General features: G+C 39.1%; 1 protein-coding gene and 1 pseudogene across 2 annotated transcripts in view; one reads left to right on the forward strand and one right to left on the reverse strand.

Moving 5' to 3' along the window:
- Positions 1-793: 793 nt before the first annotated feature.
- The window catches only part of PSMA8 (proteasome 20S subunit alpha 8), a 42,174-nt gene continuing 15,908 nt past the window's right edge, over positions 794-27,059 (forward strand). For both annotated transcript variants that reach the window (XM_027576770.1, XM_027576771.1), the window contains exons 1-2: positions 794-974; positions 14,788-14,914. In XM_027576770.1, the coding sequence (XP_027432571.1) occupies positions 873-974; positions 14,788-14,914 (229 nt within the window). In that variant the 5' untranslated portion in view covers positions 794-872. The remainder of the gene's footprint in view (positions 975-14,787; positions 14,915-27,059) is intronic.
- Positions 17,277-23,223, reverse strand: LOC113912988 (annotated as a pseudogene).

Here is a 27,059-nt window from a genome sequence, read left to right on the forward strand (position 1 = left end):
TCATGCTACATTTTTACTCTTCCTAATTTCTCTCTTACAGAATAATCTTAACTTTTTAGTTAGCTCAATGATTAATAACAAAAGTTAACATTTTTCAAGTGCTTATCTGTGATAGGTAATGCCTTCATACAGTAATGCGTTATTTCATTTGCTTTTTACAACAAACTTGTGAAGTCGGGATTATTATCCTTTTACAGGTCACTTTTAGGGAAGTGAAATATAATATACCTACCCAAAGCCACACTGTTAAGCTGGGCTTTTAAAAAATTTATTTGATTAAAATAGTACCATCTTAATTCCTGTCATTAGAAGAAAATAAAAATTTTCTGCCATTCACAAGGCAGAAAATAAAATTATTGCTTTCCTTGACTTAAAAACGACATATGGTAAGTGAGAGAGCGAAATGAAATTTGCAATTTGGAGCTAAATGAAGAGGTTGAAATTTAACTTAGCACTGGTTCTCTGACAGGTTTGAGATAACCAAAATATCTTCGATTTTCTCTTTGTGAAGCCCTACTCTTAGCTGTCCTTTTTATACCCGGAGCGATTTGACACCACCCCTAGGACAACACCCGTAGTGGAAAAACCGGGAAGTGTGCACCAAGCACTAATGGTAGCAGAGGAACTCAGCCATCTCACAGGCACAGCCGTACACAGGCAAGCGGAACAAGGACTTTTGGGCTGCATCCTGGCCCTGGGCTCCAGGGCTGCCAGAGGACAACTCACGGTGCGTGCGCAAGCACTTCCGGGAGGCATCTCGAGGCTCTGGGCAAGCACTTCCGGGTGGCAGGTGTCAGCGGCTGAGACACTTCCCGCTGGTTTTTCTGGCGGTAGCGTCACTGGCACCGCAGGAACTGGCGTAGGCCTGTGCCATGGCATCTCGGTATGACCGGGCAATCACTGTCTTCTCCCCAGATGGACACCTTTTCCAAGTGGAATATGCTCAGGAAGCAGTGAAGAAAGGATCCACGGCGGTGAGCGATCAGTTTCTCTACCACTGCCCCCGCCCCCCTCCCCCCGCCATGTCTTCCTCACCCCGCTGCCCCAGCCCAAGGCCCTGGTGTAGCGGGTCAGAAAAGGAGAGTCTCCCACTTGTGAGAATTGCTTCGTTCTTTTTATCGAGAGAGATGCCCTTTCTGAAATTTGGGCTGGAAGTGGCGGGATTAAAGTTAGTAGATTTCATAGGTGGGTAGCTGCTTTTGAAGAACGATAGCTACAGACACAAAACTAGGATGTGAGTTGAAGCTTTGATTTTAGAAGAGATATTAATGCTGTGTCTAACAGGGGAAGAAAAAACTTCCAGCCAATAACAGCCTTCCTGGATGCACATGATCGGCTTCCTCAGGAATCCACAGATGCATGGAAAAGTAACAGTTCCTTCATGTGGGTACTGTTGTTTAGTAATAATTACATTAAAAATAGGCCATGCCTGCTCCCTGAAATAGGGACAATCAATGTAAAATTGAATCTGTTGGCGAGGAAATGGTCAAAAACGCTAAGCCGGTTATCACACACTTCCACCTGTTAAAAGTAATTGTCCTAAGATTTTCACTGGACTATTTGGCAGCCTTTTAGAGGCTCTAAGCCCCAAGAATCTCCATTCTTTTGCCACTTTTTTGTTTGTTGTTCAAATAATGCTGAAATTCTTTGAGAGATTATACCCTACTTTATATTTAAGTATCCACATTTCTGAAAAACTTAAGTACTCAGGGTAGCAGTAATATCCCTGACAAGTTTTAATTACATTAATCTCATAGTGATTTATAAAATTTAAAAAGGACAAAATTACCATGGTGAGCAAGAATCTATTACCCCAAATCCTCTTAAGTCCTAACCTATGAATTCAGAAGGATACTATTTATTTATTTATTTATTTATTTATTTATTTATTTATTTGAGAGAGCGCTCAGGCGAGAGAGAGAGAGAGAGAGAGAGAGAGAGAGAGAGAGAGAGAGAGAGAGATTGCTCACGAGCAGGGAGGAGGGGTGGAGGGAGAGGGAGAAGCAGACTCCCTGCTGAGCAGGCAGCCTGATGCTAGGCTCAATCCCAGGATCCTTGGATCATGACCTGAGCGGAAGCAGACGCTTAACTGACTGAGCCAAGCCACCCAGGCGTCCCTGAAGGATATAATTTCTTTTAAATCTCTCGAATTTCATGGGCATGTTTGTTGTGCATTTTGGAAATTGAGACACCAGGTATGGAGAATACACAGTGCATTTCTAAGTCCAGCAGTGTCTCTATTTTTCCTCACTTTGCATACCAACTTAGTTATGGAAGGAAATAATTCACTTTTATTGTAAATCTATCAAATGTAAAGTGGTAAAAAAAATAACACTAGAAAGAATCTTATCATTCTTTAAGTATTCTTCTATTTAATTGGGCCCTCTAGTTTTGCTTCTGTTTTATAAGTAATTTTTTTAGAATTGTAAATTTAAGAAAAGCCTGATGTAGCTTAAACCAAAAGGGTACCATTTTGATAAAAACAAAAAGTTGTATAATCCCCAGTAAGGCATGAAGCATATGGTTAGAAAATAATGCCCAAGTTTTAGAGCCTAAAATAAAGAAAGTAATGGGAGAAGACTGGGGTGTAATAAGAAGCCACATTGGCTCATTTAAAATGTTTTAAGAATGCTATAGAACTGATTGATAGTTCCTTTGTAATCAGCTGTAAAAGGGTAAGGATATAAAAATACCTATAGTGGGCATTTTTAAAGATACATTGGAAGGATGAGACAGTTTTTGTCTCAGGATTCTGAAATTATAATTTGCATCTTTGTATGGAGTTGTTCATTGTGTTTCCGTGAGGGTGCTATGACCTTTTATGTGGGGTAAAGTTTATAATGGCACTTGCTTATTAAAATATGTCTCAAAATATTCTGTCTATAAACAACATTTGTTATGATGAGTTGCAAATAAGCCAAGGTTGACCAGTTTTGACCAGTATGTGGATGCAATATTATTTAGTAATACAAGAAGTTATAGGGACCACAATTAGAGGCTTGGGTTCTACTTCCTTCTTGGTGATTATCTTATAGCATGAAGTGAGGCAAGAGGCCTGTTTTCTTTTTGCTTTAGTTCCCTTTTCTATAAATGAAAAATATGTCTGAATAACATTTTGGAGAGGTCATACCTTTCTTCTTAGAAAAAAAACAATGAATCCTTTACAGTATTCCCATGGAAAAGGTAAGATTTATTACCATTCCTCATTCTGTCCTTTCCCTGACCCCAAACTGTTACTAGCTCCATGTTTCCTGCTTTTACAAATCTTAGCTTCACGTTCTGGCCATCACTGTCTTCCATAATCCTTATCCACCCTCTTTAATTAAAGGGGCAGCTTCATAGTTTTTCTCATATATGTTTGTGGGTGGAGGAGAAAAACACCTTTATTTATGCCACACTCCCTCTTATGTATCCTCTGAGAATCTCTGCACATTTCTTCTTCTTGATGAAGCCTTCTCTGATCTGCTGCAGCCATAGTGACTCTTATTCTTTTTCTGAACTTAACAATCTGTACCACATAGCATTATAGAGTATCTACTATTTGGCCTCGTATTCACTTTAATTTCAAGTATGTTTAATAAATAGTCTTCTCACACCAACTGGATAGTAAGATCTTCAAGAACCTAGGTAGCATTGGGACGCCTGGGTGGCTCAGTACCACATAGCATTATAGAGTATCTACTATTTGGCCTTGTATTCACTTTAATTTCAAGTATATTTAATAGTCTTTTCACACCAACTGGATAGTAAGATCTTCAAGAACCTAGGTAACATAGGGACGCCTGGGTGGCTCAGTCTGTTAAGTGTCTGCCTTCGGCTCAGGTCATGATCCCAGGGTCCTGGGATTGAGTATCACGTCAGGCTCCTTGCTCAGGGGGGCGCTGCTTCTCCCTCTGCCGGCAGCTCCCTCTGCTTGTGCTGCTTCTCTCTTCTCTCTCTGACAAATAAATAAATAAAATCTGAAAAAAAAAAAAGAGAATCTAGGTAGCATAATTCCTCTTGTATTTCTACCACACGATATATTACAGTGGAGGGGCAGGGTAAAAAGTAAGCCTTTAACTGGGTGATAGACATTGGGGAGGGTATGTGCTATGGTGAGCGCTGTGAATTGTGCAAGACTGTTGAATCACAGATCTGTACTTCTGAAACAAATAATGCAATATATGTTAAGAAAAAAAAAGAAGAAGAAGATAGCAGGAGGGGAAGAATGAAGGGGAGTAAGTCGGAGGGGGAGATGAACCATTAGAGACGATGGACTCTGAAAAACAAACTGAGGGTTCTAGAGGGGAGGGGGTTGGGTTAGCCTGGTGTTGGGTATTAAAGAGGGCACATTCTGTGTGGAGCACTGGGTGTTATGCACAAACAATGAATCATGGAACACTACATCAAAAACTAATGATGTAATGTATGGTGATTAACGTAACAATAAAAAAATTTTAAAAAGTAAGCCTTTAAGTAATATTTCTTTTGTACCAAGTATTTTATGTATGTTATTAATGTTAAGTATAGTATTTAATCCCCTTTTTATATATGTGGAAACTGATTCAGAAACTTTTATAGCTTGCTGAAGGTAACCAGCTAGAAAGTGATGGAGCCCATGTTCACACTTAATTTTTTCTAGTTCCAGAGCCTCTGCTCTTTGCATTGTATCATGCAGTTTCTTCAATAAATATTTGTATAATAATTAGCCATCATATCATGAATATGGAAGCCAGGTATATATCATGCAAAGCAACTAACTTCTCTAAGTTATAGTTTCTTTAATAGTAAAATAGATACCAAAATAGCACCTGCTTCATAGGGTTGACGAGAGAGTTAAATGAGGTAATAATATGTGTTAAACATCTTGCACAGTGTCTGGTTCACAGCAGGTATTTAATAAAAGATATTATTATTTACTATTCCTTCATTTTCACTTTTCCTTTCACTTTTGTCTGTTATTCTTCTGGCGTTTTCATTTATTATTTCAAGACATTTTTGTTGAACACTTATGTATGCCAAACATGGTGCTGGGTCCTAGGGTTTCAGAATGAGTAAGATAGACTCACTCCTTGTCCTCAGAGAGCTTACTATCTAGCAGGCACATTAGATGATTAAGTAAATAGTCCTAACAAGACCTAAATGAGTATTATAATGGGGAGAGAAGGGAGTAGTATGGGAACTCTAGGTGTTAAGAAGGTTCTCCTGAGGAAGTAATATTTAAGTAGACACCTAAAAGATGAATATGTTGAAAAGTGGAAAGAAGGAAGAGTATTTTAGACAAAGGAAATGGCATGTGAAGACCAATTAGCAAAAGACAACTATATTCTATGAATTGGAAGGCATTCCAGATTGCTGAAGCAATGTAAAACCAGGAAGAGATAAAGCTAGAAAGGGGGGCTGGATCATAGAATGACTTTAAGGAAATAAGAGGCTTTGAAGGGTTTTAATGTGCCTGTTGTCATTCTCTAGATTATTACGGATCAGTCCTTCTAGAAACAGACTACATTTGTCCAACCACAGAGGTACTCACATGACCAAGGTAGAATCATTCTTAGTTTCTATCCTCCTGGACACAGTGATGAGCATGTGACTCAAATCCATCCTTAGGACTTTTTAAACTAGAGATAGTGGTAGCTTTTTTCCTTTGGGACAACTGTTGGGATGTGTGTCCAAGATTACCAGTGGCCATCTTTTTTTTTTTTCCTGTAAATACAGCTGCTCTGTATTAAGAGAGTGAAAGGCCAAGATGCAGAGTAAATATTACAGTCCCTAGATCTTTCTGTTTCAAGTCCAGCTCTGTGCTGTCTCAGTTTGCTTAGTGAGAAATGGTCCTTACTAGTACAAGTATTTAAGTAGAGGAATGCCACATTCAGATTTTTTTTCTTTTTTTCATGTTTTTATTTTTCAAAGATTTCTCAGACTCCAATGTGGTCAGTGGATTGGATAATATCAAGACTGGAAGCAGGGAAACCACATAGGAGTCTATGAAGCAACCCACATGAAAGATAATAGTTTTTACAAGGGTTGGGGCAGAAAGGAGAATAAGGCAGATTCCAGAAAACTTTAATGGTATAGTTGACACAATTTGCTTATTATTCAGATGGTATTGGGTGGGGGAGGAGAGTAGGAGGTACTGAAGAGGGAGGAATAAAAGATGATGCCTCTGCTTCTGGATTTAGCCTCTTAGTAAATGGCCCCACCACTTCCTTAGGGAACATGAAACTCTAAGTTTGACTGAAGGATTGAGGTTTGGACTTGCTGAGGTTGAGATGCTTATGGAAGCCTTATAAGTAGCCTCTAAAATGACGTACAGTGATCCCCACTTTCTGGTGCTCATGCCCTTGTGTAATCCTCTCCCCTTGGGTGTGGGCTGAATCTAGTGACTTGTTTCCAGGAATTCGGATAGGCAAAAGTGATGGGATGTCACTTCAGAGGTTAGGTTACAAAGAGATGGTGACTTATGTCTTGCTCGCCCTCTTTCATTCTCACTTGCTTATTCTTGTGGAACATAGCTGCCATTTTTAGTTGCTCTATGGAGGGTCCTATGTAGCAAGGAACTGAGATCCTTAGTCCCAACAATGTGTGAGGAATTGAATCTAACAACCATGTGAGTGAGCTTGGAAATGGATCCTCCCTCATGAGCCTTGAGGTGAGTGCAGCCCTAGAAGGCAATTTGATTGCAGGCTTGTGAGAGACCCGAAGCTAGAGGATAAACTGTGTCCAGATTCCTGACGTACAGAGACTGTGAGGCATGAGTATATATAAATATACATGTTTGGAACTCAGAGGATTGATATGGACTGGAGATAGTAATTTTGAAGTGCATCATTTCTCTCCTCTGCTTAAAATATATGTTGAAGGTCGAGTAAATGAGTATTGTTGAGTACTCTTCCCTTGAAAAGCTGAAATGTAGACTATAGACTAATGGACTATGTAGAGGATAACCTACAACCATGAGGGACTTTAATGACCTGTGTGTAGTCTACCTTGACTAAACTCTGGGAGGAGTGGGGGTAGAAACCATGTTGCCATCAGCCGAAGGATGATGACAATATTTGGCTTTGAAGAGGTTGAAAGAGGGGTGGGATTGAAGTGAAGTGGTCTTTAAGACTTTGTTTAAGATAAGGGAGACTTTAGCATGTGTTTAAATTGTTGGTGAGAAAAAGCCGGTAGAGAAATTCAAGGTTTGTTTGTTTTTATGTTTATTTTATTTATTTTTAACTTTTTACTATGGAATATTTTGAACACACAAAGATATAAAGGGAATACCATAATGAACCTCTGTATACCCATTACCCAGCTCCAACAATTACCAACATTCTACCAATCTGTTTTATCTTTCCCCAACTTTTCCCTCTTTCCAATAGAATAATTTTAATTGAATTTTTTATTGAGATAATTGTAGATTCACATGCAGTTGTAAGAAATAATACACAGAGATTTGAGGGCACCTGGCTGGTTCAGTTGGTAGAGTATGCAGCTCTTGATATCAGGGTCATGAGTTCAAGCTTCATATTGGGTGTAGAGATTACTTAAATATATAAACTTAAAAAAAAAAGAAACAATACATAGGGATTCCTTGTGTACTTTTCCCATTTTCTGCTAATGGTAGCATTTGCAAAAGTATAGCACAATATTACAACCAGGTTACTGACATTGATACAAGCCCACCTATTTTATTCAGGTTTCTCCAGTAACCCTTGTACTAATTCATGTGGATATTAAGTTCTGTCAGATTTTATTGCCTGTGTACTTTCTTGTATCCACAGTCAAGATATTGAACAGTCCCAACTCCACAAGGATTCCTTATGCTGCTCTTTTATCACCACACCCACCTCCTTACCCTGCCCCCACACACCCTCCTATCCATAGCCCTCATCTCTCAAAGCAGTCATCTGTCCTCCATTTCTAAAATGTTTTCATTTCAAAGTATTATATAAATGGTATCATACAGTACAAAACCTTTGGGATTTGCTTTTTATTTCCCTTGAGGTTCACGTAAGTTGTTGAATGTACCAACATTTTATTGCTGAGTAGTATCCCACAGTATGGATGTACCACAGTGTTTATTCTCTTGTTGAAAAACATTTGGGTTGTTTACAGTTTGGAGCTATTATTTATAGATATGTTATGAACATTTGTAGCAGTTTTTTGTGTAAACATAAGTGTTTTCTCTCTGATATAAATCTCCAGCTGTGCAATTACTGGATCATATGGTAATTACAGGTTTGGTTTTATAAGAAACTGCTAAATTGTTTCCCAGAGTAGCTATATCATTTTATATCCCCACTAGCAGTGAGTGATCCAGCTTCCATACATCCTTGCCAGCATTTGGTGTTACTATTTTTCATTTTGTTCATTCTGATAAGTGTATAGTGATACCTCATTGTGGTTTTAAATGGCTAATGATGTCAAGCAGATTTTCATGTGCTCATTTGCCATCTGTATGTCTTCTTCAGTGAAATGTCTTTCATGTCTTTTATCCATTTTCTAACTGGATTGGTTTTTCTACTGTTGAGTTCTGACGGTTCTTTATATATTCCAGATTCCAGTTCTTCATCAGATATGGGGTTTGCAAATATTTCCTCTGTCTCTGTAGCTCATCTTTTCATCCTTTTCTCATGGACTTTCATAGAGCAAAAGTTTATAATTTTGATGAGACCCAATTTAACAATTTTTCCTCTTATGGTTCATATTTTTTGGGTGCTAAGTCTAAAAACCCTTTGCCCAGATCCCAAAATTTTTCCCTAAAAGTTTATAGTTTTGCATTTTACATTAAAATCTATTATTATTATTATTATTATTATTTTAAAGATTTTATTTGACAGAGGGAGACACAGCGAGAGAGGGAACACAAGCAGGGGGAGTGGGAGAGGGAGAAGCAGGCCTCCCGCAGAGCAGGGAGCCTGATGCGGGGCTAGATCCCAGGACCCTGGGACCAGACCTGAGCTGAAGGCAGATGCTTAACGACTGAGCCACCCAGGCGCTCCAAAATCTATTATTATTTTAAAATAAATCCCTGATAACAAGATATTTCATCATTTAAATAAAGTTGTCTCTTAAGACCATTATCATTCCTAATGAAATTGACAAAAACTCCTTAATATTTTGTAATAGTCTACATTCTGATTTTACTTATTGCTTACAAAATATCTTTTTGTAGTTGTGTTGAGTCTGAATCTAAAGTCTGTGTACTGTGCTTAGCCCTTAGGTATCTGTTTTATTCTTGAACAGCATCTCCTCTTTTTTCATGGCTTTGACTTCTTGAAGAGACTGGGTTAATTGTTCAGTGGAGCATCCCACTTTCTAGATTCCTCTGATTGTTTCCTTGCCCTCAGAGATACTATTTGGAGAGACAAGTATAATGAATAAATAAATAATTATAAATGTGCTGACTGAAAGGACAGAACAGGTTGTTGTTTAAAGAATAATAGAGAAGGACTCCTTGAGGGGAAATTGAAATTGAGACTTGAAATAGGAAGAGAAGCATTCCAGGCAGAGGGAATATTACATGTGAAATTTCAGCGGAGGGAAACAGAATTGTGCTTGAAAAAGTCTCTAAATAAGGTAATGTGGCTGGAGTTTGGTGAATAACAATGACATACTATTGGAGAAATAGGCACGAGCTAGATCTGTCCCAACTTTATAAGCAAGACTAAAGACCTTACAAAGATTTTCTAAGTGCAGGGGAGTGCTGTGGAGGGATATTCAAATGAAGAGTAATCTGACCCTACTGATGTTTTTAAAAGCTCACCCCGGCAGCCTCGTAGAGACTAGGTGGCAGTACAGGATGGGGGTGGGAGGATGGAGAGGTGGGGAGCAAAGGTAGAAAGTGGAAAACCTAGTAGGCTATGCAGTCCTGTACGGTCCAAGCAAGAAATGATGGTTGCTTGTATTAGAGTGTTGTTGGGAAGTTGGATAACTTGTGTAGGTAAAATGGACAAAAACAAGGTAGTTGGTTGGAAATGGATGGTGTGAGAGGAGGAGCTATAAAGGATAACAACTGGGTTTTTGGCTTAACAAGTGGAATGGATGGTGACTCATTTTCTCAGATGATTCTGGCTGCCAGTTTTGTAGAGTCCAACAACAGACTTGAGCAATGGAAACCTAACGAAGGCAAAAGGGTCCACAGTGACTTCCAACCTCCTGGCTGAATACAGACAGGCCCATCAAGCAACCCATCTCTAAATATCCATAGGCCATAACTAACCAATGGGCTACTTAAAACCAGGCACAGTTACCAAAAAAGGGAAAATTCCGTATGTCCCCATACCTCCTCACCTTCCCTCTTTATTTTTTGTTCCTATTTTTTATTTTATTAAAATATTTTATTTATGTATGTATTTGAGAGAGAGAGAAAGAGAGCTCAAGCAGGGAGGAGGGGCAGAGCGAGAGAATCTCCAGCAGACTCTGTGCTGAATGTGAAGCCTGATGCAGGGCTCAAACCCACCATCCTGAGATCATGACCTGAGCTGAAATCAAGAGTTGTATGCTTAATCGACTGAGCCACCCCAGGAACCCCTTATTTTATTTACTTTTTAAGTAGGCTCCACGCCCAGTGTGGAGCCCAACATGGGGCTTGAACCCTGAGATAAGACCTGAGCTGAGATCAAGAGTTGGACGCTTAACAGACTGAGCCCCCCAGGTGCCCCCTTGCTTCCCCCTTTAAATCCAGCCCCCACCCGCTGCCTTCTGGCAGACAGCCTCTTCTTTGCTGTCCTGCCTGCTTCTCCCTTGTGGTGTATTCAGTAAAATTCTATCTCCTTTGTTCCGCTTCAGGTGAATTCTTTCACCATCTGCGCCACCGACTTCTACCAAATTGTCACCCCACATTTGGGAACCCCCATCTGATTGGGAGAGATACCACAATTTTGTGATACTTTAAACAAGTTATGAAATAGTCTTCACAAATAGTCTTCCTGCTTTTCTAGTGTTGTTTTTAAACTAGGTGTGGATGTTGAATTTTATCAAATGTTTTTGTAGCTTTTGTCATTGACTTTATACTATTCAATTGTTTTAGTTAGGACTATTTCGGTTGCAAACATCAGAAACACAACTCCAACTGATTTAAACAAAAACTGAGGATGAGTTTGAACTGCATAGGTTCACTTATACTCGAATTTTTTTACAATATACTATAAATGTATATCTCTTCCTTATGATTTTCTTTTTTTCTTATGATTTTCTTAGTATTTTCTTTTCTCTAGCTTACTTTATTGTAAGAATACAGTATACGATGTACAAAATATGTGTTAATCAACTGTTGATACCGGTAAGGCTGCCAGTCAACAATGGGCTATTAGTAGTTAAGTTTTGGGGAGTCAGAAGTTATACACGGATTTTCAACTGTACAAAGGGATAGAGTTGGCACCCTTAACCCCTGCATTGTTCAAGGGCCAACTGTATCGAATCAAGTACCCAAAGGGAGCAGGGGTAAACCTTCCTTTTAGTCTCAATTATATGGCTACTAGGGTCTTAAATGATATCCCCAGAACTGGTATGTCTCTGTCTCTCCTTCCCTCCTTTCCTCTTTTCTATCTTCCTCTCCATCTCTTGCTTCCTCTACATATTACTTTCACTCTGAGACATGACCTCCCTAAGGAGTGGCTCCTATCAATAGGTAAAGAATTATCCTGTCTTCCAAACATTTTCAGTAAAACTTCTTTTTTTTTTTAAGATTTTATTTATTTATTTGACAGAGAGAGACATAGCGAGAGATGGAACACAAGCAGGGGGGAATGGAAGAAGGAGAAGCAGGTTTCCCGCAGAGCAGGGAGCCCGATGCGGGGCTCAATGCGGGGCTCGATCCCAGGATCCTGGGATTATGACCGGAGCCCAAGGCAGACACTTAAAGGCTGAGTGCCACCCAGGCGCCCCTCAGTAAAACTTCAGGGATTTACTGTTTGATGAGGCTGGGTTGCATTACAGCCCCAGCCAAAGACTCAGTATTTCTCCAAGAAAAATTGAAGTGCTGTTGTTATCAGAAGGTCAAAAATAACAGATCTTCACTATCCCCTATAACATTTATATTAAAAGATTTACTTTTATTGACATTCCTAAAATTCCTGGAATGAACCATAACTGTTTATGGAATATTACTGTTTTTCTGTATTCGTAGATTCTATTTGTAAATATCTTGTTTGGAACTTTTGACATCAGCTAAAAAAAAAAGAATTTTTTGACATCAGCTTTCCTTTTTTTTTTTTTTTTGACATGAGCTTTCCTAAGTGAAAATCATTAGTACTTTTCTTTATTTAGAAAATGTCTTATTTGCCAGATTTTAACATTGTTACATAGCTTTCCAAAACAGAGTTAGGAACATTTCCATTTTGATCTGTACCATGGAATAATTTTTTTTTAAGATTTTTTTAGGATTGATTTATTTATTTGTCAGTGAGAGAGCGAGCACACAAGCAGGGGAAGCACCAGGCTGAGGGAAAAGCAGGCTCCTCACTTGAGCAAGGAGCCTGATGTGGGACTCAATTCCAGGGTCCTGGGATTATGACCTGAGCTGAAGGTAGAGGTTTAACTGACTGAGCCACCCAGGTGTCCCATTCATGGAATAATTTAAATAATGTAGGAATTGCCCATAACAGATAATCAGGAAAAATTCATCCATGAACCTTCTAGGCATGACACTTGTTTTTGAAATTATCTCATGTTTGTTAGAGAGACTCTGTTTTCTATATTTTCTTGAGAACGCATGCGCAGTTTAAAATTTTTCTAGTTTGTCATCCTTTTCACTCAGATTTTCAAATTTGTTAACTTAGGGCTATAATTTTTAAATTCTTGGTTTTTCACAATTTTATATAATTTTTACACTTTGCCCCTCTTGGCTAGATTAACTGAGACATCTCTTCATTATTATTTAAAAAACTATCTGTTGGTATTACTTAACAATTTTATTGTTTTCTCCCTAATCATTAATTTCTGCTTTTTCTTATTCACCTTGTAAGCTTAGCTTAAATACTTTTATTCCTTCTTGAACTTCTTGAATGAATTCATAATTAATTTTTTATTTGATTTTATAAAACGAGATTATGAATTTTCTTGTGAGAATAATTTTACCCACATACAAAAGACTTTGATATTAGGATTTTCATTATAAACATTTTCTAGGGGTGCCTGGGTAGCTCAGTCAGTGTAGGGTCTGCCTTCGGCTCAGGTCATAATCTCAGGGTCCTGGGATCAAGCCCCGCATCAGGCTCCCTGCTCAGCAGGGAGTCTGCTTCTCCCTCTCCCTCTGTTCCTCCTCCCTGCTTGTGCTTTCTCTTTCTCTCTCTCAAATAAATAAAAAATCTTTAATAAATACATAAATAAATAAATAAATAAACATTTTCTAGATAGTCTGTGTTAGAAGTTTTAATTTCTTTATTAATTCAAAACTGTTTAGGTGAGAATTATAAAACTTATTATATATGTGGTGATCAATTAATTTCATTTATTACAATTTGGGGAAAATATTGAGATTTTCTTGAGTCATAATAGATGTTATATTGTTATAATGTCCCTTGGCTTGATAAGAAGGCATAATACCTGTAGGATATAAAGTTCAACATGAGTCTCTTAGATGAAGGTGGGAATGTTGAGGGAGAGTTGTTGGTTTTAGATAGGATGATTAGGTAAAGGCCTATCAGATAAATTGACAGACTGGAATGAAGTGAGAGAACAGTAAGAGCAAAAGCCTTGATAAATTGTCTTAAGTTTTATTTAATTGAAAGATTTGGGGCGCCTGGGTGGTTCAGTCGTTAAGCGTCTGCCTTCGGCTCGGGTCATGATCCCAGGGTCCTGGGATCGAGCCCCTCATCAAGGCTCCCTGCCCTGCGGGAAGCCTGCTTCTCCCTCTTCCACTCCCCCTGCTTGTGTTCCCTCCCTCGCTGTGTCTCTCTCTGTCAAATAAATAAATAAAATCTTTAAAAAAAAATAAAGAAAGAAAGATGTAATCTCAGGTCTAGTTCTGTATTTAACCTGTTCTGTATTTCTACTTCAATGATACTATTTCAGAGCCCACCTATTTGCATAATTAGTACTAATATCACACTTGGCTAGAAGGCAATCATAAACACAAATACCTGTATCAAAATATTTAGATCACCAGTGTAATACAGAATTAAACTTCTCATCTATTACTCTTGAACCCCTGAGAATATAGACATGTTTCCACGGAAGTCCCAGTTTGAGAACTACTATCTTTATACATTATTCTTTAGACATTTTCCCACTGCACTCCCAAGGGAAGGGATAGAGGGAGGAGCAATAGTGATTCTTCTTGTTGTATTCATGTTTGAATGGAGGTTTTATTGATCAGTGAACTGGAGTGAAGGCATTTGGTCTTTCTCTTGGCTTATAGACCCCAAGCATTATCCCTCCAGATTGTGAGATACATGGGAGAGCTTTCAGAATTTTATCTACTTAATTTTCTATACTACTTCTGCTACCACCACTACTAGTACTGCCCATTCTATAAGGAATCCATATAGATTTCCAGCATTTCCTTTCATTTTGGTTAAAATTATTACCTATCTAGTTAGCACTTCTTCAGATGTATTGCTTGAGTTTAGGACACTCTTGTAGCTTCAGCATTGGTGGTATATTCTTCCAATTTCTATGTATTTGTCTGCTTTGCTTTGGGTTTGGAGAATGGACTTCTAGTAATCCCATACCTATGCAGCTGTTTTCTTGGAAGTCTACTTTTCTCACATTTATTGAACAGTTAAGGAAAAGCCTTTTCCTCTAAGTCATGTGTTAGAATAATTTCATTTTAATGTTAAAACTGACATTATGTTTTCTTTAATCATTTGGCAGGTTGGAATCCGAGGTACTGATATAGTTGTGCTTGGAGTAGAAAAAAAATCTGTTGCCAAGCTTCAAGATGAAAGAACTGTGAGGAAAATTTGTGCCCTTGATGACCATGTTTGCATGGCTTTTGCAGGTACTTATGGAACTACAGTAATAATACAGAGTATCATAGTGTAGTAGGGTAACACAGTTGGCCCCTCCTACAATCATCCTGCTACATTTATGCAACACATGGAGATATGCTCCATTTCTTAACACAAACAGTATACCCTGTCTTTTCTGGAATATCACATCTCTATAGACATGGATTTCTGATAATTAGTTTTGATAAAACAGAAATGTTAAAAGATACATATTATAGTACCTTAATTATAACTTCAGGTAGCTGTGTTTTCTTTTTAAACTTTTTATTTTTAAATAATTATAGATATTCAGGAAGTCATAAAAAATAACGGGGGGTGCACCTGGGTGGCTCAGTGGGTTGAGCTTCTGACCCTTGGTTTCAGCTCCGGTCGTGGTCTCCAGGTCGTGGGATCAAGCCCTGCATTGGGCTCCGCACTTAGCGTGGAGTCTGCTTGAGATTCTCGCTCCCTCTCCCTACCCCTTCCGCTTGCGCGCGCTCTCTCTCTAAAATAATCTTTCAGAACAAAACAAAACACAGGGAAGTCTCCTTTACCAAGTTTCCCCCAATGGTAACATCTTCAAAAACCAGTAAAATGACAGTTACAAGCCACAGAGTTTATTCAGATTTAAACAGTTTTATATGCATTCATTTGCATGTGTATGTGTGTGTGTAGTTTTATTAGACTTATCACATGTGTAAGTTCATGTAACCATCACCACAATCAAGATACACAACTCTTCCATCAACCCAAGACTACCTCATGCTATTCTTCCTCATCTCTAACCTCTGGTAGCCACTAATCCATTCTCTTCTCCATCTCTATAATTTTGTCATTTTGAGAATGTTATGTGAATAGAATCCTGTGATATATAACCTTTTCATCTTAGCTTTTCTTGTTCAACATAATTCCCTTGCCATTCATCCAAGTTGTTGCATATATCAATAATTACTTGCTTTTTATTGCTGAATAGTGTTCCATGATATGGATGTACCACACTTTTGTTAACAACTCACTGGTTGAAGGACATTTGGATTATTTCTAATTTTTGCCCAGTACAAATAAAGCTGGTGCGAACATTTGTGTACAGGTTTTTGTGTGAACATAGGTTTTTCCCTTTTTTGTGATAAATGCTCAAGAGTACATTTGCTGGGTCTAAGAAGAAGAAGATAGCAGGAGGGGAAGAATGAAGGGGAGTAAGTCGGAGGGGGAGACGAACCATTAGAGATGATGGACTCTGAAAAACAAACTGAGGGTTCTAGAGGGGAGGAGGGTGGGGGGATGGGTTAGCCTGGTGATGGGTATTAAAGAGGGCACATTCTGCATGGAGCACTGGGTGTTATGCACAAACAATGAATCATGGAACACTACATCAAAAACTAATGATGTAATGTATGGTGATTAACATAACAATAAAAAATTATTTAAAAAAAAGAGTACATTTGCTGGGTCATATGGTAATGCATGCCTAGTTTTATAAAAAGCCGGCAAATTGTTTTCCAGAGTGCCTGAACTATTTTGCATTCCTACTAGCAGTGTATAAATGATTCATTTTCTCTGCATCCTCAGCAGCCTTTGGTGTTGTTACTATTTTTAATTTTAGACATTTTTGTAAGTGTGTAGTGCTATCTCATTGTGGGTTTAATTTGCATTTGACTCATGGCTAGTGATGTGGAACAGATTTTCATGTGCTTATTTGCCTCTGTATTTTTTTAAAAAGATTTTATTTATTTATTTGACAGAGAGAGACACAGCGAGAGAGGGAACACAAGCAGGGGGAGTGGGAGAGGGAGAAGCAGGCTTCCCGCCGAGCAGGGAGCCCAATGTGGGGCTTGATCCCAGGACCCCGGGATCATGACCCGAGCCGAAGGCAGACACTTAACGACTGAGCCACCCAGGCGCCCCTTGCCTCTGTATTGTGGCAAACAAGGCATGTTTCTTGTCATGTGTGCATGCACATGCACCCATTTTCTTTATATTTTTTCTTTTTTTTTTTTCCTGAAATAAGACGTTAGTGTGCACAAAGAAAGCTCACATTATTGACAGAGAGAAGAAGGAGGGTGGGGAGCATAGGCAGCCCAGAGAAACCGGGGAGTATGGAGACAAAGGCCTTACGGCAGAGAAGACAGCTGGGAGAGAAGGAGAGCTGAGGGGTGGGCCAGGCAGAGAGATGCCCCATCCGTTGCCTGATGCAGGTCAGGGGCAGTGTCAAGGCAGGCTCTTGCTTCATCACACTTGTCCTCCTCTGGCCTCTGTCTTTGCTCCCTCCTGTTCCCTGAGCCCTTTTCGCTTCTCACCAGAGCCAAGAGCCTGGGGCCAGCCCTGCCTTGCAACTTTAGTCTTTCCATGGCCTCCTTTAGTCTTTCTAGTCTTTTATAGGGCCTGGGGCTGGCAGTGGGCCAGCAGTTCCTGCCAGCAGATGTAGGTCTGGCCAACCAGATCCTTGAGTCTGGTCCAGTACATGGCCTGGAAGCTCTCCTGGATATCGGTGCCAATATGGAGGCCCAACTGCATGCACAGCAAGCTGCAGCTCTCACCACTGGTCTGGAAGAATGTCCTGGCAACTGACCACCACCCAGGCAGTATCAGAAAGCTGTGGTGCAGGTAGCAGACTTTGTGATCTAGTTTGGCAGTGGCCTTTGCTGTTGCTCCTGGCAAGGTGGCAAGGTCTCAGAGCCCAGGTACTACCAGAGGGATGATGGCCTCGTGAGGCTCTGGACCTGGCTGAGCAAAGACAGCTGGGCCTTCTCTTGCCAGAGAGGGAATGTCTCTTGCTGGTCCTGCATCTGCGCAAAGACCACAAGGCTGGGCTGGCTTTGAAGCTGTCTGCTCCAGAAGGTCACGTCCAGGAAGAACTGCATGGTAATGGTGATCCGACACCTTGCTCAGGGTACAGCATAGCTGCTGGAGCTTCCCTGGCCACTCCTGGATGTTCTTGAGGAGCAGGAGCAGAAACTGCTGGAGATTGGTCTTGCATGGCAGGCAGAGCTGCCCTTCCAGGCCAGCTCAGCACAGCAGCTCAGTTAGGCCCGAGAGGTCTGCATCGGCGTAGGCCCCTGGCTGTGCGAAGGTACACAGTGTCAGGAGCTTATAGATATAGCTCAGGCTAATGCCTAAGGCAGTCTCCAGGGGGGTGTTCTGCTGCTCACTGCAGCTTAGGCTAGTGTCATTTATTTAAACACTTTCCCACCGTGCTGACAGGGCCCCTGCAGTCCCAGAGCAGGACTGTGGGCTCCCAGGGTATAAAATGCTTCCATGACCTCTTGCAGTGAGGGGCACCACCAGTGCTTAACTCCATCAGACTGATGGAAGAACGCATCCATGCTGAGATCCTGTAGGGGGCCAAAGGCTTCTGAGGAAATTTCTGGAGGCCGTGTCAGCAGCTGGAAGAGCCACTGGAGCAGGGGCACCAGGCAGTCAAGGGTGCGTAGGTAGAGGTTGCTCACGAGGCCACTGTGCAGGAAGGACAGCTGCTGGGCCAGGGGGCATCTGAAGAACAGCCCTTCCAGGTGCAGCTTCAGGTGTGAACAATCCAGGATACAATGCAGGAGGTGACACCTGCGTAGAAACACAGCCTCACTGGGATATACTGGTGACACAGATAACCTCTCCACCAGCATCCTGTGCTCGGGTGTGAGAGGCACTTCATCTTCATCCAGATCCAAGGGGCTGAGGTCGGAACAGTCATGCAGAAGCAGCTCCTCCAGCTCCTGCTCCAGGGCCTGTTCCCACTTCTCCTGCAGTAAGTAATCTAAGCTGTTGGTGTAGCTCTCTGAGGCTTCAGAGGCGAACTGGAGCAAGCTGTGGGTGTCCACCCCTGGAGCTGCAGCCTTCTGACTTGGGCCTGCCATGTTCCAGAACAGCTCCTCCAGTGAGTCCAGGCTCCCCTGGGGGTCCGAGTCCTGTGGCTCCTGCTGTGGGAGCCCACTCCTCAGGTGGGCCCATGTCCGCAGGCTCTAAGGCCCCATTGCACCCACCCACCTCTGGGCTGTGGCCCCCTTGCCAGCCTACAGTACCCTCAGGTTCAGGAACTCTACAGGCAGTGGGCTCCAGTCAGTGGGGAACATGTCCCTGGCTGCATGCACCTTGGGCTTCTTTGACGAGTTGTGAGCTGGAGCTGAGGTAGGACTGCAGTGGTGCCAGGTGGGGTGGAGGAGCCCCTGGTGCAGAGGATGGTTGAAGCAGCTGCCCTTCGGGCTGCACAACAGGATGGGCACCACAGCAGCTGCTCTGACCCCTTCTGTCTGAGGAAGGGCTAATGGAGTCCTCTGGGGCCTGGCCATCAGCAAACCACTGGACTTTTATCCTCCGAGGCCTCCCCCACACCCCTAGCATTGTACCAGCAGGTTGCACCTGGATGGGCAACAGCCATCTAGCACCTGGGCACATGTAGACAGCCACACGCACCCATTTTCTAATGATGTTTTTTTCAAACCAGGATTTTTTATTGATGTTTAAAAGCCTTATTGAACAAAAAATAGCTTTTATCTGTCTTAAAAAAGTAATCATCTCGCCACAAAACAAGTTTTAATAAATTTTTAAAAGATTGAAATCATACAAAGGATCATTTCCAATCAAAATGGAATAAAACTAGAAATCAACAGCAGAAGGAAAACTGAAAAAAATCCATAGATGTGTAGGAATTAATACAGCTGACCCTTAACAACACAGGTTGAACTACACAGGTCCACTTATATGTGGAATTTTTACATATAGTACTGTAAATTTATTTTCCTTATGACTTTCTTAATAACATTTTCTTTTCTCTAGCTTACTTCATTGTAATAATACAGTATATAATACATATACAAAATATACGTTAATTGACCATGTTATCAATAAGGCTTTCAGGCAACAGTAGGCTATCAGTAGTTAAGTTTTTGAGGAGTCAAAAGTTACATGCAGATTTTAGTAGGGGGAAGGGATTGGCACCCCAACCCTTGTGTTGTTTAAGGGTCAGCTATACTAAAAAACCCATGGGTCAAAAAAGACATCAGAAGAGAGGTACATGGATGGCTCAGTCAGTTAAGCATCTGTCTTTGGCTCAGGTCATGATCCCAGAGTCCTGGGATCAAGCCCCACATCGGGCTCCCTGCTCAGCAGGGAGCCTGCTTCTCCCTCTCCCTCTGCTGCTCCCACTGTTTGTGCTCTCTCTCTCTCTCTCTCTCTCTCTGTGTCAAATAAATAAATAAAATCTTTTTAAAAAAGGCATCAGAAATTAGAAAATATCTTGAGACAAATGAAAATGAAAACACATCATATGAAACTTACGGAATGCAGCAAATGCAGTGCTAAGAGGAAAATTTGTGGCCGTAACTGCTTAATTTAAAAAAAAGAAGAAGACAAATGTCAATTCAATAGCCTAACGTTATACCCTAAGAACTAGAAAAGAAGAGCAAACTAAACCTAAGGCTAGCACAAGGAAGGAAGTAATAAAGATTAGAGATATAAAAAATAGGAGAACAAGAAACAAAAATCAATAAAACCAATAGTTTTGTTCTTCAGAAAAGACTATCAATATTGACAAACCATTAGGTTGCCTAAGAACAAAAGAAGACTCAACTAAAAGCAGAAATGAAAAAGGAGACATTACTAATGATTTTACAGAAATAAAAAGGATTATCAGAGAGTACTGTGAATAGTCATAAACCAACAAGTGAGAAGAAACTGACACATTTCTTGAAACATACAAATTACCTGTTACTCAAGAAGAAATGGAAAATCTCAACAGATGTATAATAAGTAAAGAGTGAATCAGTGATCAAAAACCTCCCAATAAAAAAACTCCATAACTAGATGCTTTCTCTGGTGAATTCTACCAAACTTTTAAAGAAGAATTAACACCAACTCTCAAAGTCTTCAACAAATTGAAGGAATGCTTCCAAACTCATTCTATGAGACCAGCATTACCATGACACTAAAACCAAAGACACTACAAGAAAACTATAGACCAATATCCCTTATAAATATTGATGTAAAAATCCTCACCAAAGTACTAGCAAACCAAATTCAGCATATTAAAGGAATTATATACCATGACCAACTAGGATTTATTTCTGGAGTGCAAAGATAATTCAGCACATGAAAATCAGTGTAATATACCACACAAAATGATGGACAAAACTTCATGATCATCTCAATTGATTTAGAAGAAGAATTTAACAACATTCAATACCCTTTAATGATGAAAACACTCAACAAACTAGGAATAGAAGGAAAAGATCTCCACATAATAAAGACCATTTATGAAAAACAGAGAACATCATAGTTAGAAAAGACTGAAAGCTTTTCCTCTAAGATCAGGAAGTCAAGGATGCCTACTTTTGCCACTTCTACTTAACATAATAGTGAAAGTCCTAGCCTGACCAATTAGGCAAGAAAAAAAAAGGCATCCAAATTGGAAAGGAAGAAATAAAATAAAATCTGTTTACAGATGACATGATCTTGCATATAGAAAACCCTAAAGATCACACACACACACACACACACACACACACAACTGTTAGAGGTAATAATTAAATTGAACAGTTGGAGGAAATAGTGCCAACACAAAAAAATCAGTTGTGTTTCTATACACTGACAGTGAACAATCTGAAAAGGAAATTAAGAGAAATAGTTCTATTTACAGTAGCATCAAAAAGAATAAAATACTTAGGAATAAACTTAACCAAGGAGGCAAAAGACTTGTACACTGAAAACTATAAAACGTTGCTGAAAGAAACTGAAGAAGACACAAATAAATGTAAATGCCCCATTTATTTAAAATCTCAAAATACCTTTTTAGGTTAAGTTCCACTCCTAAGAATTTTAGCAACATCATATACCCAACGCTTCCCATTTAGCTCCTTATGCAGCTCAGTCAGTTAAGTGTCCCAACTCTTGGCTTCAGCTGAGTCTGTGGAATAGGAGAAAAATATTTGCAAAACTATATCCAATAAGGGATTAATTACCATAATATATAAAGAATACTTAGAACACAACAGCAAAGAAGCAGACACCCCAATTCAAAAATGAGCAAAGAATTTAAATAGATATTTCTCCAGAGAAGATATACAAATGGCCAATAAATCCATGAAAAAATACTCAATGTCACTAATCATTAGAGAAATGCAAATCAAAACCACAGTAAATTACTTCACATCCATTAGGATGGCTATTATCAAGAAAACAAGATAAGGATTAATAAGACTGGAGAATTCCAAACTTTGTGTACTGTGGATGAGAATGTAAAATGGTATAGTCACTATTGAAAACAATATGGTGGTTTCTTAAAAAATTAAACATAGAATTACCATGTGATCCAACCATTCCACTTCTGGGTTTATATCTAAAAGAACTGAAAGTAGGGACTCCAAGAGATATTGGTATACCCATATTTATAACAGTATTAATCACAGTAGGTAAAAGATGGATGAATGGGTAAACATAATGTGCTGTATACATACAATGGAACATAATTCAGCCCTAAAAAAGGAAGGAAAATCTGATGCATACTACAACATGGATGAATCTTGAAGACATTATGATAAGTGAAATAAGCAGTCATAATGGGATAATTACTATATGGTTCCACTTATATGAGAATACCTGGACTAGTCAAATTCATAGACACAGGAAGTAGAAGGGTGTTTGCCAGAGGCTGTGGTGGAGGGGGAATGGAAGGTTATTTCATGGGCTCATAGTTCAGTTTGGGAAAATAAAGTCCTAGAGATGGATGGTGATGATTTCCCAACAGTGTAAATGTTCTTAACTCCATTGAACTGTTTTTAAACTTAGAAATGGTTAAGATGATAAATTTTATGTTATGTACATTTTACTACAATAAAAGAAAAAAATTTTAAAGAAATCATCTTAGTATAAATGATATGGAATGCTTTAACTTCTAGTATGCATACTTTTCTGACTTTAAAAATAATTTTAAAATATGAATATGACTTTTTAGCAGAGCAAAATAAGCATTTACTAATACACTTCCCCACATGTTAATTTATTTTTGTAATTGGAAAATGCCTAAATGTCTAATATTGGGGAACTAGCATAATCAACCATGGCATATCCAAGCAGCTGCTTAAAAGTATAGGCTCTAGAACCATACCAACTGGGTTCTAAGCCAGACTCCCTTGCCCACTACACCTGTGACTGTGGGCAAGGTACTTAACTGCTCTTTACCTCAGTTTAGTCTTCTTTAACATGAGGCTAATGATAGTGTGTACCTCATTGATTTGTTACAAGAATTAAATGAGTTAATACATAAGAAGCATTTATAACAATGTCTGGCATATATTATTAATATTACCACTACAATTACTACTACTACCATGTTATCATTCTTATTATTTAGTAGCAGTTAAAAAAGGAGGCATGGCCCACAACTATATAGTCAACTAATCTTCAACAATACAGGAAAAAATATTTGATGGAAAAAAAGTCTTTTCAACAAATGGTGTTGGGAAAACTGGACAGCAACATGCAGAAGAATAAAAGTGGACCACTTTCTTATACCATACACAAAAATAAATTCAAAGTGGATAAAAAACCTAAATGTAAGACAGGAAACCATCAAAATCCTAGAGGAGAAAACAGGTAGCAACCTCTTTGACCTCAGCCTCAGCACCTTCTCACTAGACATATCACTGGAGGCAAGGGAAACAAAAGCAAAAATGAACTATTGGGACATTGTCGAGATAAAAAGCTTCTGCACAGTGAAGGAAACAATCAACAAAACTAAAAGGCAACTGATGGCATGGGAGAAGATATTGTAAATGACCTATCAGATAAAGGGCTAGTATCCAGAATCTATAAAAAACTCATCAAAATCAACACTCAAACAATAAATAATCCAGTTAAGAAATGGGCAGAAGACCTAGGACACATTGTACTCTGATCATTAATGTACTTGACTATCTCCACACTAAGGTGTGAGCTCCTAGAGAATATGGACTGTGTCCTCCTCTACTTTATATCTCTGGCTCAAGCCAAGTGCCTAGCACATTGTGAAAACTTGATAATTCTGTTTTAAATCAATGGATCTGACATATATACGGCATGTTTGAAATGAACATCATACATTTCAAATAAATAAAACAGACCCCAACTACTATCACAATAGTGGTTGGTTGTATAAAAAAGAAAGAAAGAAAGAAAGAAAGAAATGGGCAGAAGACTAAACAGATATTCTCCAAAGAAGACATACAGATGGCCAGCAGATACATGAAAAAATGCTCAACATCACTCATCATTAGGGAAATACAAATCAAAACCACAATGAGATACCACCTCACACCTGTCAGAATGGTTAAAATTACCAGCTTAGAAAACAACAGATGTTGGCGAGGATGCAGAGAAAGGGGAACCCTTTTGCACTATTGGTTGGAATGCAAGCTGGTACAGCCACTCTGGAAAACAGTATTGAGGTTTCTCAAAATTGCAATTGCACTACTAGGTATTTATCCAAAGCATACAAAATTGCTGATTCCAAGGGGCAAACACACTCCAGTGTTTATAGCAGGGCTGTCAACAATAGCCACATTATGGAAAGAGCCCACATTGTCCATTGACTGATGAATGGATAAAGAAGAGTGATTATATATATATATATATATATATATATGTAAATTTTACTCAACCATCAAAAACAAGTCTTGCCATTTGCAACGATGTGGATGGAACCAGAGTGTATTATGCTAAGGGAAATAAGTCAGTCAGAGAAAGACAAATACATGATTTCACTCATGTGGAATTTAAGAAACAAAGCAGATGAACATAGGGGAAGGAAAGGAAAAACAAAGATAAAAACACAGAAGGAGGCAAACCATAAGAGACTCTATAGTTAAGAGAACAAACAGGGTTGCCGGAGGGGAAGGGGTAGGGGGATGGGCTAAATGGGTGATGAGCATTAAGGAGGGCACTTGCTATACGTATTGACATGGCAAAGTATTCACAATATATATTAAAAATAGTCGGTTACTGAATAATATGTATAATATTGTTTTGTTTATAGCTTTTGGAATTACATGGTAGCTTTTATTCCCTCTGTTGGAATATTTTACAATGAGTACATATCAGAAAAAAACATATAGTTTCATCTTGAAAAAAATCATTCTTTTGTCAATGTTGTTGCTATATTGTACTTTTAATGTTTAGAAAACAGCCCTTAGGAAAAAAATCAAAGAATTTGAAAAAAATAATTCTTTTGTGTGCCATGTAGAATTCCATTTAAAAGTAGAAATTTTACATTGTGTAAGTTATTTTCAAGATTTTCAAGATAATGTTGTGGTATGAATTCGAAAGCACTAGAGGGGCACCTGGGTGGCTCAGTCAGTTAGGCATCTTCCTTTGGCTCAGGTCTTGATCTGAGGGTCCTGGGATCAAGCCCCTTGGCAGGCTCCCTGCTGAGCAGGGAGTCTGCTTCTCCCTCTCCCACTGCCCCTCCCCGCTGCTTGTGCTCTCTTTCTCTCTTTCGCTCTCTCTCTCTCAAATAAAATCTTTTAAAAAATAAAAGCACTAGATGGAGGACTTATTTCTTCTATAGATTGCTTATTTATAAACAAAGTGAAATTGCAATTTTTTAAAGTTTTTATTTAAATTCCAGTTAGTTAACATACAGTGTATTATTAGTTTTGGGTATACAATATTGTGACAGGTTCTTCATTGCTGACTAACAATGACTTTCTCACAACACCCAGTGCTAATCACAAGTGCACTCCTTAATCCCCATCCCTATTTCACCCAACCCCCAACCTCTCTAACAACCATCAGTTTGTTCCCTGTAGTTAAGAGTCTGTTTCTTGGTTTGCCTTTCTTTTTTTCCCTTTGCTCTTTTGTTTTGTTCTTAAGTTCCATATATGATTGAAATCATATGATACTTACCTTCTCTGACTGACTTAAATTATTTTGCTTGGCATAATATTCTCTAGCTCCATCCATGTCATTACACATGGCAAGATTTCATTCTTTTTACTGCTGAGTAATATTCTATTGTGTATATATACCACATTTTCTTTATCCATTCATCAGTCGATGGGACTTGGGCTATTTCCATAATTTGGCTATTACAGATAATGCTGCTATAAACATCAGGGTGCATGTATCCCTTTGAATTAGTATTTTTGTATTCCTTGGGTAAATACCTAGTAGTGCAATTCCTGGATCATAGGGTAGTTGTATTTTTAACTTTTTGAGGAATCTCCATACTGTTTTTCAGAGTGGCTGTACCAGTTTGCATTCCCACCAACAGTGCAAAAGGGTTCCCCTTTCTCCATAACCTCGCCAACACCTACTCTTTCTTGTGTTGTTGATTTTAGCCATTCTGACAGGTGTGAGATGATAGCTCATTGTAATTTTTATTTGTATTTCCTTGATGATGAGTGATGTTGAGCATCTTTTCGTGTGTGTGTTGGCCATCTGTATGTCTTCTTTGGAAAAATGTCTATTCATGTCTTCTGCCCATTTTTTAGTTGCATTATTCATTTTTGGGGTGTTGAGTTTTATAAGTTCTTTATATATTTTGGATACTAACCTTTATCAGATAGGTCATTCGCAAATATCTTCCATTCTGTAGGAAGAATAAATATATTTAAAATGTCTGTACTACCCAAAGCAATCTATACATTTAGTGTAATTCCTATCAAAATACTAACAGCATTTTTTACAGAGCTAGAACAAAGAATGCTAAAATTTGTATGAACCACAAAACACCCTGTATAGCCAAAGAAACCTTGAAGAAGAAAAGCAGGCATCATAATTCTGGACTTCAAGTTATATTACAAAGCTGTAGTGATCAAAACAGTATGGTACCAGCACAAAAACAGACATATAGATCAGTCAAACAAAATAGAAAACCCAGAAATGAGCCCACAACTATATGGTCAATTAATCTTTGGCAAAGTAGGGAAGAATAACCAATGGGGAAAAGACTGCCTTCAAAAAAAAAAAAAAGACACCAGTTTCTTCAACAAATGGTATTGGGAAAACTGGGCAGCAAAGTGCAAAAGAATGAAACTGGACCACTTTCTTACACCATACACACAAAAAAAATTCAAAATGGATTAAAGACTTAAATGTGAGATCTGAAACCATAAAAATCCTAGAGGAGAACACAGGCAGTAACTTCTTTGACATCGGCTATAGTAACTCTTTCTAGATATGTCTCCTTAG

This window comes from Zalophus californianus, chromosome 14 (assembly GCF_009762305.2).
Source record: "Zalophus californianus isolate mZalCal1 chromosome 14, mZalCal1.pri.v2, whole genome shotgun sequence".
In the NCBI taxonomy this organism is placed as follows: Eukaryota; Metazoa; Chordata; class Mammalia; order Carnivora; family Otariidae; genus Zalophus; species Zalophus californianus.